General features: G+C 40.6%; 1 protein-coding gene across 1 annotated transcript in view; it reads right to left on the reverse strand.

Moving 5' to 3' along the window:
* The window catches only part of LOC117530965 (vesicular glutamate transporter 1-like), a 40,771-nt gene that overhangs the window by 13,790 nt on the left and 9,141 nt on the right, over positions 1 to 17,840 (reverse strand). Inside the window, exons 2-9 of the mRNA XM_034193937.1 lie at positions 15,690 to 15,942; positions 13,140 to 13,258; positions 12,950 to 13,064; positions 12,737 to 12,824; positions 8,306 to 8,392; positions 8,004 to 8,140; positions 1,557 to 1,706; positions 1,330 to 1,462 (exon numbers count right to left, since the gene is read on the reverse strand). Coding sequence (XP_034049828.1) covers positions 1,330 to 1,462; positions 1,557 to 1,706; positions 8,004 to 8,140; positions 8,306 to 8,392; positions 12,737 to 12,824; positions 12,950 to 13,064; positions 13,140 to 13,258; positions 15,690 to 15,942 — 1,082 coding nt within the window. The remainder of the gene's footprint in view (positions 1 to 1,329; positions 1,463 to 1,556; positions 1,707 to 8,003; positions 8,141 to 8,305; positions 8,393 to 12,736; positions 12,825 to 12,949; positions 13,065 to 13,139; positions 13,259 to 15,689; positions 15,943 to 17,840) is intronic.

Below are 17,840 nucleotides of genomic sequence, written 5' to 3' on the forward strand. Positions count from 1 at the left end.
AATGCTTTGTTGATGCACCTTTGGCAGCAATTACAGCCTCAAGTCTTCTTGAATATGATGCCACAAGCTCGGTGCACCTATCTTTGGGCAGTTTTCTCTAATCCTCTTTGCAGCACCTCTCAAGTTCCATCAGGTTGGATGGGGAGCATCGGTGCACAGCGATTTTCAGATCTCTCCAGAGATGTTCAATCAGATTCAGCTCTGGGCTCTGGCTGGGCCACTCAAGGACATTCACAGAGTTGTCCTGAAGTCACTCCTTTGATATCTTGGCTGTATGTTTAGGGTCACTGTCCTGCTGAACGATGAACTGTCACCCCAGTCTGAGGTCAAGAGCACTCTGGAGCAGGTTTTCATCCAGGATGTCTCTGTACATTGCTGCATTCATCTTTCCCTCAATCCTGACTAGTCTCCCAGCTCCTGCCGCTGAAAAACATCCCCACAGCATGATGCTGCCACCACCAGGCTTCACTGTAGGGATGGTGCCTGGTTTCCTCCAAACATGACACCTGGCATTCACACCAAAGAGTTCAATCTTTGTCTCATCAGACCAGAGAATTTTCTTTCTCATGGTCTGATAGTCCTTCAGGTGCCTTTTGGCAAACTCCAGGCGGGCTGCCATGTGCCTTTTTCTAAGGAGTGGTTTCCGTCTGGCCAGTCTACCATACAGGCCTGATTGGTGGATTGCTGCAGGGATGGTTGTCCTTCTGGAAGGTTCTCCATTCTCCACAGAGGAATTCTGGAGCTCTGACACAGTGACCATTGGTTTCTTGGTCACCTTCCTGACTAAGGCCCTTCTCCCCCAATTGCTCAATTTAAATTGGCGGCCAACTCTAGGAAGAGTCCTGGTGAATCTGAACTTCTTCCATTTATGGATGATGGAGGCCACTGTGCTTACTGGGACCTTCAAAACAGAACAAATGTTTCTGACAGAAATATAGACAGGTGTGTGTCTTTCCAAATCATGCCCAATCAACTGAATTTACCCCAGGTGGACTCCAATCAAGCTGTAGAAACATCTCATGGATGGACAGTGGGAACAGGATGCACCTGAACTTAATTCTGAGCTTCATGGGAAAGGCTGTGAATATTTACCTATGTGTGATTTCTCACTTTTGTTTTCTTTTTGTTTGTTTTTATAAATTTCAAAAAATCTCATACCAAACATTTTTCACATTGTCATTATGGGGTATTCTGTGCAGAATTTTTAGGAAAAAATAAATTTAACCAATTTTGAAATAAGGCTGTAACATAAAAAATGTGAAAAAAAATGCAGCAATGTGAATTCTTTCCGGATTCACAGTATTCCACGTCTGATCTATCTATTCTTACCTCCGCAGTTCATGAGTTTCCTGACATTGGTGGTGGTCATGATCCGATTGGAACGCAGATAGTCGGCAATTTGCCCACCAATGGGCACGACGATGGTCATGACCAGGTGGGGAAGGGCTGAAACTATGCCAACCTGGATGAACAATAGGTCATTGCGGTAAACCCGGTAAGCTTGCTGTAAGATGTGGTTTTCTACTGATTACAACCCCTGACATGATTCCTGTTACCTTGCTAATCTCAAACCCAAAAACCTCCTCAAAGTATGCAGGCTGGCTGATGAGCAGCAGGTAGAAAGTCCAGCTTCTGCAGAAATTAGCCACAATGATGGCGTACACAGGCATGGACGTGAAGAAAGCCTTCCATGGTGTGCTGAATTTCTGAAACACACACACACACAAAAGAAACGTCATCCAAGTTTCATTCAAGATTAAAATAAACTTACAAAAACAAAACAAAACATATTTTTCATAGTATAAGTTGCCTCAGAGAGTATAAGTTGCTCTTGTCTAAAAATGCCTCTTGAAGAGGAAAAAAACATATGTAAGTTGGACGGGAGTATTAGTCACACCTTTTTCTGTATTATCAGCTCTTTAGTTTAGGATGTTTGTGCACTGTTGTCATGTACTTTTTACTACAGCCATTTATTCTTTCACTGTTGTAGTTTATTTTGTTCAGTGCTTTAATTAGAGGTGGGCGGATCGATCCTAATATCGATACCAACGCTGGTATTGATATTGAACGATCCTTGTGTAAAAAGATGGATACTCAAGCTTTTTTCTCTCCCGCACGCACTGACTGCTGCGCACGCAGATTCATCAAAGTCTAGTCTCTGTCTGTAAGAGCAGCGCTGCACTGTGTCACACAACACGGAGTAGTGCACCCTTGTATTGTGGTTTGTCAGCCCTCTACCTCAGGAGATTTTGTTTTAAGTTGTGTTGAGTGATGTTTTTAAATAAAAATGTTGATTGTGATAATAAAGTATTTTGTTGTCATGTACAATGTTTGGTGAAATTCTATCCTAGGTCTTCTGGATCCTTTGGATCTATGAAGCTTAAATATGAAAAAGTATCGTATCAGTATCGATATCGGCGATACTGGGCCTGTATTTACTTGGTATCAGATCAATACCAAAATTCGCGGTATCGCCCACCTCTAGCTTTAATTGCTGGTAAAGTCCTATGAAAATAGTTATTAATAACGAACATGTGATTTTTTGGTATATACAGTATGCTGCAGCAGAGTATAAATTACAGGACCTCTAAAACTTGTACAAAAAAAAACTCAGCTTATACTCTTGAAAATATGGAGTATGGAGGTTAAACCGGAGTTGATGACTGAAAGTGTTTTTGAGATTTCCTTTTCAGTGGGTAAAGGAAACCGATCGGTGTATATAAGGTGTGGTACTGTGTGGTAAATCCATCTAAAGTATGCAGATCTCAATAAGTGAGTGACTGTGCAAGAAGGAGACTGGTGAGGGAAGCTGCCAAGACACCCACTCTGAAGTAGTTCTAGCTTTCTGTGGCTGTGACTGGAGGAACTCTGCACAATGCTGCTGTTGTTTGTTGCACCATCAGTCACAGCCTCATGGCGGAATGACAAGAGGACTGATCAAATATTGGCTTGTATGTCCCATGTGACGTCTGGCAAACTGTAGATGAAATTTCACATCTTTTTTAAGAAATATTGGTTGTTTCATTTCACTTCTATCGTGGCAGTGTGCAGACGCAAAAATTAGAAGAATTGTCTGTCCAAATACTTATGGACCTGACTGAAGACCTGACCAGACTGACACTGTGCATCCAGCCTAGCTTCCTCCTCATGTCATGCTCCGCCCCCAAACATTATCTCTGAGCTGTTTGTTTGGGTCTACTTCGACTCATGATGTTGCATAAAGTAAAAGTACAAATTTCTGACATCCGCCAATCTGGATCCGGATCACCTCCAAAATTCAATGGAGTCGTTCATGCCCTAATCTGTGGTGAAAATTTCATAAAAATCCGTGCAGTAGTTTTGATGTAATCTTGCTAACAAACAGACAAATAAATCAACAAGTGCAATCCAAGATTTGTGATGTCTGCCAATCAAGTGTCACAGACCGAACGGTCCCCCTAAAAATCAGTCCCCCCGATGAGGCGGTTCACGGATTAACACCTCGTTTCTGCTTCAAACTGCACTCCAGTCATCATCTATCTCACCGACAGACATCTGAACCTTTTGTACAACAATCACTTCCACATAAATTCAGCATTACTTCATCACAAAAGACGGATAAAGCTATCAGAGTGCCGCTGCTAAACGAGCTGCTAGCTGATGTGTTCACTGTGAATTTCGCCTCATTTCTTCTTAAAATGGCCTAATTTCTTCTTAAAACTGACTTTAGAATGATTTAAGAGGTTTTACCTTTATCATCTGATGGTTAATAATCCCATTAATCCATTTGATTGCGTTGGGTGAAGGGACTCCGTGCATGTGCAGATACTAAAGGCGGACCGGTTTTTAGGGGCGGACTGTTCGGTCCACGACACTGGATCGGGATCACCTACAAAATTCAGTGGAGTCTTCAATGACCTACTACTAAATTTTCACCACAGTAGGTGGTGAAAGTTTGGTGAGATTCCATGATTTTTTTTTTATTATTTTTTTTTTTATGTAATCCTTCAAAGCCTAAATAAAGTGAAATCTTGATCCAGAATCCTAATCCAGAGCACCTTCAAAAATCAGTGGAGTCCTCCATGGACTAATATCTATATGTGGTAAAAAAATTCCATCAAAATCAATCAATCAATTTTTATATAGCGCCAAATCACAACAAACAGTTGCCCCAAGGCGCTTTATATTGTAAGGCAAGGCCATACAATAATTATGTAAAACCCCAACGGTCAAAACGACCCCCTGTGAGCAAGCACTTGGCTACAGTGGGAAGGAAAAACTCCCTTTTAACAGGAAGAAACCTCCAGCAGAACCAGGCTCAGGGAGGGGCAGTCTTCTGCTGGGACTGGTTGGGGCTGAGGGAGAGAACCAGGAAAAAAGACATGCTGTGGAGGGGAGCAGAGATCGATCACTAATGATTAAATGCAGAGTGGTGCATACAGAGCAAAAAGAGAAAGAAACAGTGCATCATGGGAACCCCCCAGCAGTCTACGTCTATAGCAGCATCACTAAGGGATGGTTCAGGGTCACCTGATCCAGCCCTAACTATAAGCTTTAGCAAAAAGGAAAGTTTTAAGCCTAATCTTAAAAGTAGAGAGGGTGTCTGTCTCCCTGATCTGAATTGGGAGCTGGTTCCACAGGAGAGGAGCCTGAAAGCTGAAGGCTCTGCCTCCCATTCTAGTCTTACAAACCCTAGGAACTACAAGTAAGCCTGCAGTCTGAGAGCGAAGCGCTCTATTGGGGTGATATGGTACTACGAGGTCCCTAAGATAAGATGGGACCTGATTATTCAAAACCTTATAAGTAAGAAGAAGAATTTTAAATTCTATTCTAGAATTAACAGGAAGCCAGTGAAGAGAGGCCAATATGGGTGAGATATGCTCTCTCCTTCTAGTCCCTGTCAGTACTCTAGCTGCAGCATTTTGAATTAACTGAAGGCTTTTAGGGAACTTTTAGGACAACCTGATAATAATGAATTACAATAGTCCAGCCTAGAGGAAATAAATGCATGAATTAGTTTTTCAGCATCACTCTGAGACAAGACCTTTCTGATTTTAGAGATATTGCGTAAATGCAAAAAAGCAGTCCTACATATTTGTTTAATATGCGCTTTGAATGACATATCCTGATCAAAAATGACTCCAAGATTTCTCACAGTATTACTAGAGGTCAGGGTAATGCCATCCAGAGTAAGGATCTGGTTAGACACCATGTTTCTAAGATTTGTGGGGCCAAGTACAATAACTTCAGTTTTATCTGAGTTTAAAAGCAGGAAATTAGAGGTCATCCATGTCTTTATGTCTGTAAGACAATCCTGCAGTTTAGCTAATTGGTGTGTGTCCTCTGGCTTAATGGATAGATAAAGCTGGGTATCATCTGCGTAACAATGAAAATTTAAGCAATACCGTCTAATAATACTGCCTAAGGGAAGCATGTATAAAGTGAATAAAATTGGTCCTAGCACAGAACCTTGTGGAACTCCATAATTAACTTTAGTCTGTGAAGAAGATTCCCCATTTACATGAACAAATTGTAATCTATTAGACAAATATGATTCAAACCACCGCAGCGCAGTGCCTTTAATACCTATGGCATGCTCTAATCTCTGTAATAAAATTTTATGGTCAACAGTATCAAAAGCAGCACTGAGGTCTAACAGAACAAGCACAGAGATGAGTCCACTGTCCGAGGCCATAAGAAGATCATTTGTAACCTTCACTAATGCTGTTTCTGTACTATGATTAATTCTAAAACCTGACTGAAACTCTTCAAATAGACCATTCCTCTGCAGATGATCAGTTAGCTGTTTTACAACTACCCTTTCAAGAATTTTTGAGAGAAAAGGAAGGTTGGAGATTGGCCTATAATTAGCTAAGATAGCTGGGTCAAGTGATGGCTTTTTAAGTAATGGTTTAATTACTGCCACCTTAAAAGCCTGTGGTACATAGCCAACTAACAAAGATAGATTGATCATATTTAAGATCGAAGCATTAAATAATGGTAGGGCTTCCTTGAGCAGCCTGGTAGGAATGGGGTCTAACAAACATGTTGATGGTTTGGATGAAGTAACTAATGAAAATAACTCAGACAGAACAATCGGAGAGAAAGAGTCTAACCAAATACCGGCATCACTGAAAGCAGCCAAAGATAACGATACGTCTTTGGGATGGTTATGAGTAATTTTTTTCTCTAATAGTTAAAATTTTGTTAGCAAAGAAAGTCATGAAGTCATTACTAGTTAAAGTTAATGGAATACTCAGCTCAATAGAGCTCTGACTCTTTGTCAGCCTGGCTACAGTGCTGAAAAGAAACCTGGGGTTGTTCTTATTTTCTTCAATTAGTGATGAGTAGAAAGATGTCCTAGCTTTACGGAGGGCTTTTTTATAGAGCAACAGACTCTTTTTCCAGGCTAAGTGAAGATCTTCTAAATTAGTGAGATGCCATTTCCTCTCCAACTTACGGGTTATCTGCTTTAAGCTACGAGTTTGTGAGTTATACCATGGAGTCAGACACTTCTGATTTAAAGCTCTCTTTTTCAGAGGAGCTACAGCATCCAAAGTTGTCTTCAATGAGGATGTAAAACTATTGACGAGATACTCTATCTCCCTTACAGAGTTTAGGTAGCTACTCTGCACTGTGTTGTTATATGGCATTAGAGAACATAAAGAAGGAATCATATCCTTAAACCTAGTTACAGCGCTTTCTGAAAGACTTCTAGTGTAATGAAACTTATTCCCCACTGCTGGGTAGTCCATCAGGGTAAATGTAAATGTTATTAAGAAATGATCAGACAGAAGGGAGTTTTCAGGGAATACTGTTAAGTCTTCTATTTCCATACCATAAGTCAGAACAAGATCTAAGATATGATTAAAGTGGTGGGTGGACTCATTTACTTTTTGAGCAAAGCCATAGAGTCTAATAATAGATTAAATGCAGTGTTGAGGCTGTCATTCTCAGCATCTGTGTGGATGTTAAAATCGCCCACTATAATTATCTTATCTGAGCTAAGCACTAAGTCAGACAAAAGGTCTGAAAATTCACAGAGAAACTCACAGTAACGACCAGGTGGACGATAGATAATAACAAATAAAACTGGTTTTTGGGACTTCCAATTTGGATGGACAAGACTAAGAGACAAGCTTTCAAATGAATTAAAGCTCTGTCTGGGTTTTTGATTAATTAATAAGCTGGAATGGAAGATTGCTGCTAATCCTCCGCCCCGGCCCGTGCTACGAGCATTCTGACAGTTAGTGTGACTCGGGGGTGTTGACTCATTTAAACTAACATATTCATCCTGCTGTAACCAGGTTTCTGTAAGGCAGAATAAATCAATATGTTGATCAATTATTATATCATTTACTAACAGGGACTTAGAAGAGAGAGACCTAATGTTTAACAGACCACATTTAACTGTTTTAGTCTGTGGTGCAGTTGAAGGTGCTATATTATTTTTTTCTTTTTGAATTTTTATGCTTAAATAGATTTTTGCTGGTTATTGGTAGTCTGGGAGCAGGCACCGTCTCTACGGGGATGGGGTAATGAGGGGATGGCAGGGGGAGAGAAGCTGCAGAGAGGTGTGTAAGACTACAACTCTGCTTCCTGGTCCCAACCCTGGATAGTCACGGTTTGGAGGATTTAAGAAAATTAGCCAGATTTCTAGAAATGAGAGCTGCTCCATCCAAAGTGGGATGGATGGCGTCTCTCCTAACAAGACCAGGTTTTCCCCAGAAGCTTTGCCAATTATCTATGAAGCCCACCTCATTTTTTGGACACCACTCAGACAGCCAGCAATTCAAGGAGAACATGCGGCTAAACATGTCAGGCGCAATCTTGCCAGCAGGCAGACAGACAAATAAATAAATGCTGATTATTTTATTACATCTTTGGCGGATGAAATAAGCAGAGATTATGATAATGATGATGGAAACTTTTTCCAGTAAACTAAAGATTATATAAACAACAGGGGAACTGATCACTTTCCCCGTCTGTGCTGATGTGATCTGATCTGTGCGTTACGTGCTGACCGCCACTGAATGCTGGCCCGACTCGCCAATGCTTTCTTCAATATATTTCCTCTCTTCCTCTGTGATGGTGGGATGGGCTGCTGGACTCTCATAGGACACCATGATCCAGAAACAGTACCATATGACCCCAAAGGTTCCTGTGAGGAGGAAGAACAAACGAATGAAAGGTTTCGCGTGAACCTGCTCTGTGCGTGGGAGCACGCAAATCTGTCCTCATGTTCTTTGTTGAAGCCCAACAACTCAAAAAAATCCTATATATTTAAATGTCTTCAAAGAGGAGCAAAAGGTCAAAGGTCACCTACCATACACGTAGAAGACTGATGACCATCCTGAATACTGGACGAGGATTCCAGTTAAAGGCATAGCGATCACAGCACCGGCATAAGAACCTGGAACACAGCAATGCAACATAGGCAACAAAGAACAGCACCAAAACTTAAGGCACATGCAAAATATAAAAGATCCAGTAAGAAAAATATGATCATTTTAAAAATATTACAATTTTGTAATTAAATACCAAGCAATTATCTGCTTCATGTGGCCACCCTTCATCTTTAATACTGGATCTCTTTTAGGTACTCTGGGCAGATATGTGAAATGGTTGTGTACTTTATGGTGAAAGCAAGAAATTTTGCACAAACATTGTTTGTTATATAATTTAAACTAGAGCATCGCACTCATGCAGTGCAAACCTCTGCCAACACTAGTTTCCAATTCCACAGATTTTTACCTTGGAAAAAATTTCAAGGTCAAAGTCCTGTTAGAAATGGCTTTATACAAGATATAATACAAAATATAGATAAAAAGGGGTTTCAATGTTAAAATCAAATAACCACTAAATCTGCAATACGGATCAGATGAGAGAGATCACAAATGAGAGCGACTGGGGCACTTTTGATGGAGATATAATGTAAAATATACATTAAATGGGGTTTTCAATATTAAATTCAAATGTCTACAAAATCCACAATCCGGATCAGATCCGGATCAAACTTTGTCAGGCAATAGTGAGTGCCAGTTTGTACCTGACTTTCAAATATGAGAGTGACTAGAGCGCGTTTCATTAAGATATAATGTAAAATATACATTAAATTGGGTGTTCAATATTCAGTTCAAATGTCTACAAAATCAACAATCCGGATCAGATCTGGATCAAACTTTATCAGGTGATAGTGAGTGCCAGTCTACACCTCACTTTCAAATATGACAGTGATTGGGACGTGTTTGATTGAGATATAATTTAAAATACGAGGGCTGTCCATAAAGTATAGGTCCTTTTTATTTTTTTCAAAAACTATATGGATTTCATTCATATGTTTTTACATCAGACATGCATGAACCCTCGTGCGCATGTGTGAGTTTTTCCACACCTGTCGGTGACGTCATTCGCCTGTGAGCACTCCTTGTGGGAGGAGTCGTCCAGCCCCTCGTCGGAATTCCTTTGTCTGAGAAGTTGCTGAGAGACTGGCGCTTTGTTTGATCAAAATTTTTTCTAAACCTGTGAGGCACATCGAAGTGGACATGGTTCGAAAAATTAAGCTGGTTTTCAGTGAAAATTTTAACAGCTGATGAGAGATTTTGAGGTGACACTGTCGCTTTAAGGACTTCCCACGGTGCGAGACGTCGCGCAGCGCTCTCAGCCGCCGTCGTCAGCCTGTTTCAAGCTGAAAACCTCCACATTTCAGGCTCTATTGATCCAGGACGTCGTGAGAGAACAGAGAAGTTTCAGAAGAAGTCGGTTTCAGCATTTTATCTGGATATTCCACTGTTAAAGGAGATTTTTTTAATGAAAGACGTGCGGACGGGTCCGCGCGTCGGGACGCAGCCGGCGCGGAGTGGCGGCACAGGATAAACACCTCTGTGTTGATAACCATTTGTAAAATCCAGGCGGCTTTTGATGGCTTTCAGTGGAGTGAGTATATGAGAAATTGTTTAACAGCTGGACATGTTCCAACTTGTCCTTAAGGCTTCCAACAGAGGTGTTTTTCCTGTGGCGGAGCGTCGCGGCGACGCGCGGACCCGTCCGCACGTCTTTCATTAAAAAAATCTCCTTTAACAGTGGAATATCCGGATAAAATGCTGAAACCGACTTCTTCTGAAACTTCTCTGTTCTCTCACGACGTCCTGGATCAATAGAGCCTGAAATGTGGAGGTTTTCAGCTTGAAACAGGCTGATGACGCCGCCTGAGAGTGCTGTGCGACGTCTCGCACTGTGGGAAGTCCTTAAAGCGACAGTGTCACCTCAAAATCTCTCATCAGCTGTTAAAATTTTCACTGAAAACCAGCTTAATTTTTCGAACCGTGTCCACTTCGATGTGTCTCACAGGTTTAGAAAAAATTTTGATCAAACAAAGCGCCAGTCTCTCAGCAACTTCTCAGACAAAGGAATTCCGACGAGGGGCTGGACGACTCCTCCCACAAGGAGTGCTCACAGGCGAATGACGTCACCGACAGGCGTGGAAAAACTCACGCACGCGCACGAGGGTTCAAGCATGTCTGACGTAAAAACATATGAATGAAATCCATATAGTTTTTGAAAAAAATAAAAAGGACCTATACTTTATGGACAGACCTCGTATACATTAAATCAGGTTTTCAATGTTAAATTTAAATGGCCACAAAATCTGTAATCTGGATCAGACTTTGTCAGTCGATAAAGCATACCATCCTACAGAATGTTCTCAAATATGAAAGATATTTGATCCTTTTTGACAGAGATATGAATTTTTTAAAATTTGTTCAGTGTTAAAGATAGGGATTTTTCCAATTGTCCAAGATAAAAAATTAATAATGATATATGAAAAATTGTGGGCTCCAGGCTGTTCACAAACACACACACACACACACACACACACACACACACACACACACACACACACACACACACACACACACACACACACACACATATATATATATATATATATATATATATATATATATATATATATATAATATATATATATATATATATATATATATGTATGTATGTATGTATGTATGTATGTATAGTGGGGAAAATAAGTATTTCACCCCCTGTCAGTTTTGCAGGCTTTCCCACCTACAAAGAATGGAGAGGTCTGTAATTTTTATTGTAGGTACACTTCAACTGTGAGAGACAGAATCTAAAAATAAAATCCAGAAAATCACATTGTATGATTTTTAAATAATTAATTTGCATTTTATTGCATAAAATAAGTATTTGACCCCCTACCAACCAGCAAGAATTCTGGCTCACACAGACCTGTTAATTTTTCTTTAAGAAGCTCTCTTATTCTGCACTCTTTACCTGTATTAATTGCACCTGTTTGAACTTGTTACCTGTATAAAAGACACCTGTTCACACACTCAATCAATCAAACTCCAACCTGTCTACCATAGCCAAGACCAAAGAGCTGTCTAAGGACACCAGGGACAAAACTGTAGACCTGCACAAGGCTGGGATGGACTACAGGACAACAGACAAGCAGCTTGGTAGAAGACAACAACTGTTATGATTATTTATTAGAGAGTGGAAGAAACACAAGATGACTGTCAATCTCCCTCGGTCTGGGATTCCATGCAAGACCTCACTTTGTGGGGTAAGGATGATTCTGAGAAAGCTCAGAACTACACAGGAGGACCTGGTCAATGACCTGAAGAGAGCTGGGACCACAGTCACAAAGATTACATTAGTAACACATGATGCTGTCATGGTTTAAAATCCTGCAGGGCAGCAAGGTCCCCCTGCTCAAGCCAGCACATGTCCTGGCCTGTTTGAAGTTCACCAGTGACCATCTGGATGATCCAGAGGAGGCATGGGAGAAGGTCATGTGGTCAGATGAGACCAAAATAGAGCTTTTTGGAATCAACTCCACTTACCATGTTTAGAGGATGAGAATAACCCCAAGAAAACCATCCCACCCGTGAAGCATGGGGGTGGAAACATCATACTCTGGGGGTGCTCTTCTGCAAAGGGGACAGGACGACTGCACCGTATTGAAGGGAGGATGGATGGGTCATGTATTGCGAGATTTTGGCAAACAACCTCCTTCCCTCAGTAAGAGCATTGAAGATGGGTCATGGTTGGGTCTTCCAGCATGACAATGACCCAAACACACAGCCAGGGCAACTAAGGAGGGGCTCCGTAAGAAGCATTTCAAGGTCCTGGAGTGGCCTGGCCAGTCTCCAGACCTGAACTCAATAGAAAATCTTTGGAGGGAGCTGAAACTCCAAACCTGAAAGATGTAGAGAAGATCTGTATGGAGGAGTGAACCAAAATCCCTGTTGCAGTGTGTGAAAACTTGGTCAAGAACTACAGGAAATGTCTGACCTCTGTAATGGCAGACAAATATTTCTGTACCAGTTGTTAAGCTCTGTTTTTCTAGGGGGTCAAATACTTATTTTATGCAATAAAATGCAAATTAATTATTAAAAATTATACAATGTGATTTACTGGATTTTTTTTTTTAGATTCTTTCTCTCTACCTCTCCATTATTTGTAGGTGGGAAAACCTGCAAACTCACAGGGATCAAATACTTATTTTCCCCACTGTACATATATATATATATATATATATATATATATATATATATATATATATATATATATATGTGTGTGTGTGTGTGTGTGTGTGTGTGTGTGTGTGCGTGCGTGCGTGCGTGCGTGCGTGCGTGTGAGAAACAATGTTTGTGCAAAATGTGCTTTTACTGTACATATGAGGACAGCATGTATCCAATAGCAACAGACTAACCACAAAAAGCTGTCGTAGCCAGACGACTCCTTTCAAGAGGTGGGGCCCATTTTGCCCAAATGCCATGACAGGCCGGATATGAAACTCCCTGTTGGGCGTTAAAGAGCCAAATTAGTCTATTGTAGAATCATTAAACGTTACAGGAGTTTAATCTTACTTGCATCAGCATAGGTTTGTAATTAGTAAAACTTAAAAATAGTCACAGCGAAGCACCTCCACCAGTCCTTGAAGTATCCTGATGATAATAACACAACCAAAATGTAGTCTTGCGGCTGTGGGGATGAACATATTCAGACAGGAAGTGGCCACTATTGCAAAACCAAATACTCTGAAAGAGTAAGAAATAAGAATTAGTGCATGAAGTTAACTGCAGTTAACATATATCTCTGGAGGGGCAGCAGACCTGTTTGCTGCAAACTTTTGGCAGATGAATCCTCCAGGGATTTGGGTGACTATGTATCCCCAGAAGAAGGAGCCGTGGATCATCCCGACCGTTTCCGGCTCCCATTCAAACTGAGCTTTCTGATGGCAGAAGTCAAACAATAGAAACCTGATGAAACTGCCCGTGTACATGGATTAAATTTTGATCTTTGCGTCTGCACTGAAAAAATAGAATAGCTAAAGTAATTTGCTTCATATACTTATTAATTAGAAGAAAACCTATTTGATTACAGTGGTACCAAGGGAAGCACTTTCTTAAGTTGCTCCAACAATTTTCTTTTTCTCCACACTGCAGCCAGTGGGCTCAAAGTCAATATCTCCAGGTAGTCAGTAAGTCAGTCACTCATTCAGTCAGTCAGTCAATCATGCAACATTTCACTTGTGAGCAAAATAACTTCAGTTGTACTGGTCTGATTATTACCTAACTTGGTGTATGCATTATGCATACTGGCCCCAAAAAGCCTGTTGATCCTTTGTAAAAATACAATAAATAAATAAAATCTTGAGTTCAATAACTTATTTAACCTCATGTTTGTCATCAACCTTGGTATGTGTTTTGGGTATACTGACCCAGAGAAGGCTATTTCCTTTGAAGTCAATGACAAAGGTCAAGGTCACTGGTGCATCCTTTGTAAAAAATTTCCACCCAATTGCACAATAACATCTTTCCTAATTGCCAGATTGTTCCCAGTGTATTAGGTTTGGGGACCTCTCGAAGCCAATTAAGTGTGGGCATAAAAAGGTCAAACGTCTAAATCACTGAACTGACCCTTTGCAGAAAAGTGTCACTTGTCATTGGCAAGTTTATCAACACTTTCCCGGGGCACTGTGGCTTAGTACAGACTATGGGCTTGCTTTTCTCAACGCACATTGCAAACAGACATTAAGGCATCTGACAATTCAAATGGTGTAAACTCATAAACTAAAAGAAAACTAATAAGAGAACTGGTGCAGTTGATTATTATAAGTTATCACCTACATATTCATCTGTGTCAAACCTCTAAACCTGATGAGTTTTTTACCTGCTGACCCCAATAATGTATTCCTGATAACTCAGTCGTTTGTTTCACATTCCTGTTTTCTCTGTCTTAGTTTTGTGCTCCCATTATTAGAAAAATAAAATGTGTTGAAAGAGTTATATGATTTGGAGTTTCCACATTTCATTATCATTCAATCAATGACAACATTGACTTGTTTGGCCTTTTTAGGTGGAAACCTAGTGAAACAGCGACATCTGCAGGTGGAATTGAGAGTTTCCTTTTCAGTCTAGTTTTCTTGATACTTGACACACTTGATTCTTAAACATTTACCCAACAGGGGCACCAGTCTCAAACACAAAGGACCTTGCAGCCGTCACATTTTATGGTAGAGATTAGAACAGGAAAACAGGTGTTTGAGCATGTTGGGTAAAAGGAGTAAGAGATGCTCGTGGAAGCATATAGATCAACACCCGTGCCCTTTGTTTATCTAAGTGCATATGTGGGCACTGATTTGCCAAACCTACAATATGGAACTCAATGTATATATATATATATATATATATATATATATATATATATATATATATATATATATATATATACACACACACATATGATATATGATCCTGGCTCTGCACCTGCCTCCAAATTTAGTCAACGTCTCCTTGACCCTGGACGTACCTGCCCATCATGTGTACCTGCCTATCATTATTTTTTTTTTTCTTCCTCCTAACAAGCAATGGGGCACACGTGCATCAAGGCCATTTTTAATGGCTTTGATGAATATGATGTTTCATTTCACTTTTACATTTACTGTATATCCTCCAGCTTTGCATTCCAGTAAAGGTCCTCAAAAGTTTGTTTTTTTTTCTATTCTGTCATTAAATGTCAAACTAGGACAATTTTGACCCTCATCACCCCCAACAAACCCACACACACAGCAGAAGAAACAGCAGTTGGATCCTTTGAACAACTCCAACTCCAAGTCAGACGTACGTATATGAGTTCTACTGCAACCATGTTTTTGGTTAGAGGTATTTTTACACTCTGAACATGGTTTTTGATTTTATTTAGTGAAATATGTATGTCTTGAAAAGGTCTGGTCTTGAAAAGCAAAATGTCTATAATGGAGGAGTGGGGTAACACTTGCACAGAGCAGGACTTACATGCACTCAATGTGCACACACAGAAATCTCATGAGCTACACACACCCATGCAGCCAGACTGAGAGTATAAATGGGGACAGAAAAGCTCAGAGCACAGAGGGAGTGTTGTATCATTCTCTGCACACAGAAAAAAAAACATTGTTGGCAGATATAGTAACATGAAAAAATTAATTTAGGACACCTTTAATTGTAATAACTGTTTTATAACAAAAACACTGCTGGTCCTGGACTGAATAACAGAAAACTTTTTCAGCTAAATAAGAACAGATGTAATTTTATTTGGTTTGTGCCACTTAAATTCTTTAAGCTCTCCTTTTGAGAAGTGCTACACAAATCATCAATGTGCTATCAGCCTCTGTTACTCACCACGATGACCTGTTTGTTGTCTCTGAAGACGGTGTGGCTGTTGACCATACTGACGATGGCTACACCCAGGTTGCAGCGGATACCGAAGGAAATGCAGAAGCCAATGCCGGAGAGAATGGCAATGATGTAGCGTCTGGGCAGGCCGAAGCAGGTACAGTCGATCAGGGGCTCCTCCTTCTCCTCCACCAGCTCCGGCCGACCCTCCGCCGACAGCTCAATGGTCTCACCATTCTCCTGCCTCTTCTCGAGAGCTCTATGAAGAAAGAGTTCATCAAACCAAACGTGAGCAAATGAATTTAAATATTGACTAACGTACCAGTGATTCTGAGGTTTAGAGTTCAGAGTGCTGCTAAATGTGCTAGTGCCAAGTACACTAGCACATTTTCAGAGGTCTGGTGGAGTCCATGACTCACTCGATGGTTATGACAGTCCTCACATGTTATGGCTGATCAGTGTAGATATGGCCCCAACTCAAAAGTACCTCAGTGGCAATATAACGTAAGGGAGTTGAGACCACATACACTATAAATTGGGTGAAATCATTGATCAAAACTGAATAGAGATCATCTAATGAGGGGTTTTCTTCTGAGTGTTGGAACTGGTGAATTAAGCCTCCCTGCTTTTGTGACACAGTCCTAATATACTTGAACACAAAGCACTGTTTTTATTTTGTAAGTGCATGCAGGAATACATTTTTAAAAAATGGGGAGGTAGTTTTTTTCCCAAGGCAACCTTCTTTTTTATATTTAAAATCCCATACATGTGTCTGCCACTTGTTGGACATATCTGGACTTTGTTGAGGTGAAAAAATGACTTTAAGTTGTGTTGTCTGAAGCTGTGTGTGGAAATTAAAAATCAGGAAAGTGACTGATTGTCGATAAACACAGGCTTTTAATTCAAAGCTTCGAAGTCACACCCAGAACAGCAAAATTCTGAGAAAAGAGTGCATGTTGACAACAGTAAAAAGTGCTTTTTTGTACATTCAGAGAGAGACGGGGCTGTCGCAAACAGTCATGTACATTTTGCCAGTAAATGGAACTGTTCAGCATTTTGCCAGTAAGTGAAACTGTTCAGAGTTTTCCCATGAAAACTCACGCTAATAATGAATGTTATCAGAGTTTCAGCCTTGAAGGAGAGATGGTGAGTTTTATCAGTGCAACTGCAAAAACGAGGTTACATAGAAAAAAAAACCAATAAAGTTTAAATGCAAAATTTTTAGGCAGGCTATCTGTAAGGCAAAAATGGATAATTTCGACGACAGCTTGTTGCATATAAGAATCTTATCATCACATGCACATTCAAAAAAATGACTCATGACTCAATTCAATTATGAGCAGGATTTCTGTGTAATAAATATATGAATCCCTATCAGGCTGGAGGGTCAGAAATGGCAGGACACAAATGCACAGCTCAAGCAGACAGCTCTGGTTTTCAGAAGACTTTATGATGGTGGATAGCAGAGGTCGGTACACGAGTAAGCAGTCCAGGAAAAACAACAGTACAAAAATCATCAGGCAAGCGAGCGTGGTCAAAGCAACAGGCAAGAGGTCAGGTACACACAAGGAGGCAGGCAAGACTATGGAACGCAGATACAGAGCTGGAATGAAGGCACAGGGCACGACAAACTGGCGAGAGAAAAACAATCTCAGTGAGCTTCTATCACCCCAGGTGGCAATCAGCAAATCAGAAACAGGTGTGCCAGGAAAGCACCAGAACCAGGGCGTGGCCAGAGAGAGAGACAGAGACAGACAACCCCAAGCATAAAAACCCAGCAAGAGAATAAACAAACCAGGCCCAAAGAAATACACAAAATAAAACAGACAACCAAAAACTCAACTCCTGACAATCCCCAACTCAAATAAAGCACATCTATACAAGATAATTTAGTTGGGATTACATATATTTATTAGATGGAGTGGAGCAGGTGCAGCTGAAGTTACTCATAGCTTGACAGGATCTTGTTTGTCATGTTCTGTCATTTCCAAAGGTGTGATCCGCACCAAACCCCCCTTATATGGTTTTTAAACCTGATTTGTTGCTATAACAAACCTATGCAACTATAAACAGAATTGAGGAATAACCACTGCATTGTTACAAAGTACACACACACACACACACACACACACACACACACACACACACACACACACA

The sequence above is a fragment of the Thalassophryne amazonica genome, chromosome 18 (genome assembly GCF_902500255.1).
Source record: "Thalassophryne amazonica chromosome 18, fThaAma1.1, whole genome shotgun sequence".
NCBI lineage: Eukaryota > Metazoa > Chordata > Actinopteri > Batrachoidiformes > Batrachoididae > Thalassophryne > Thalassophryne amazonica.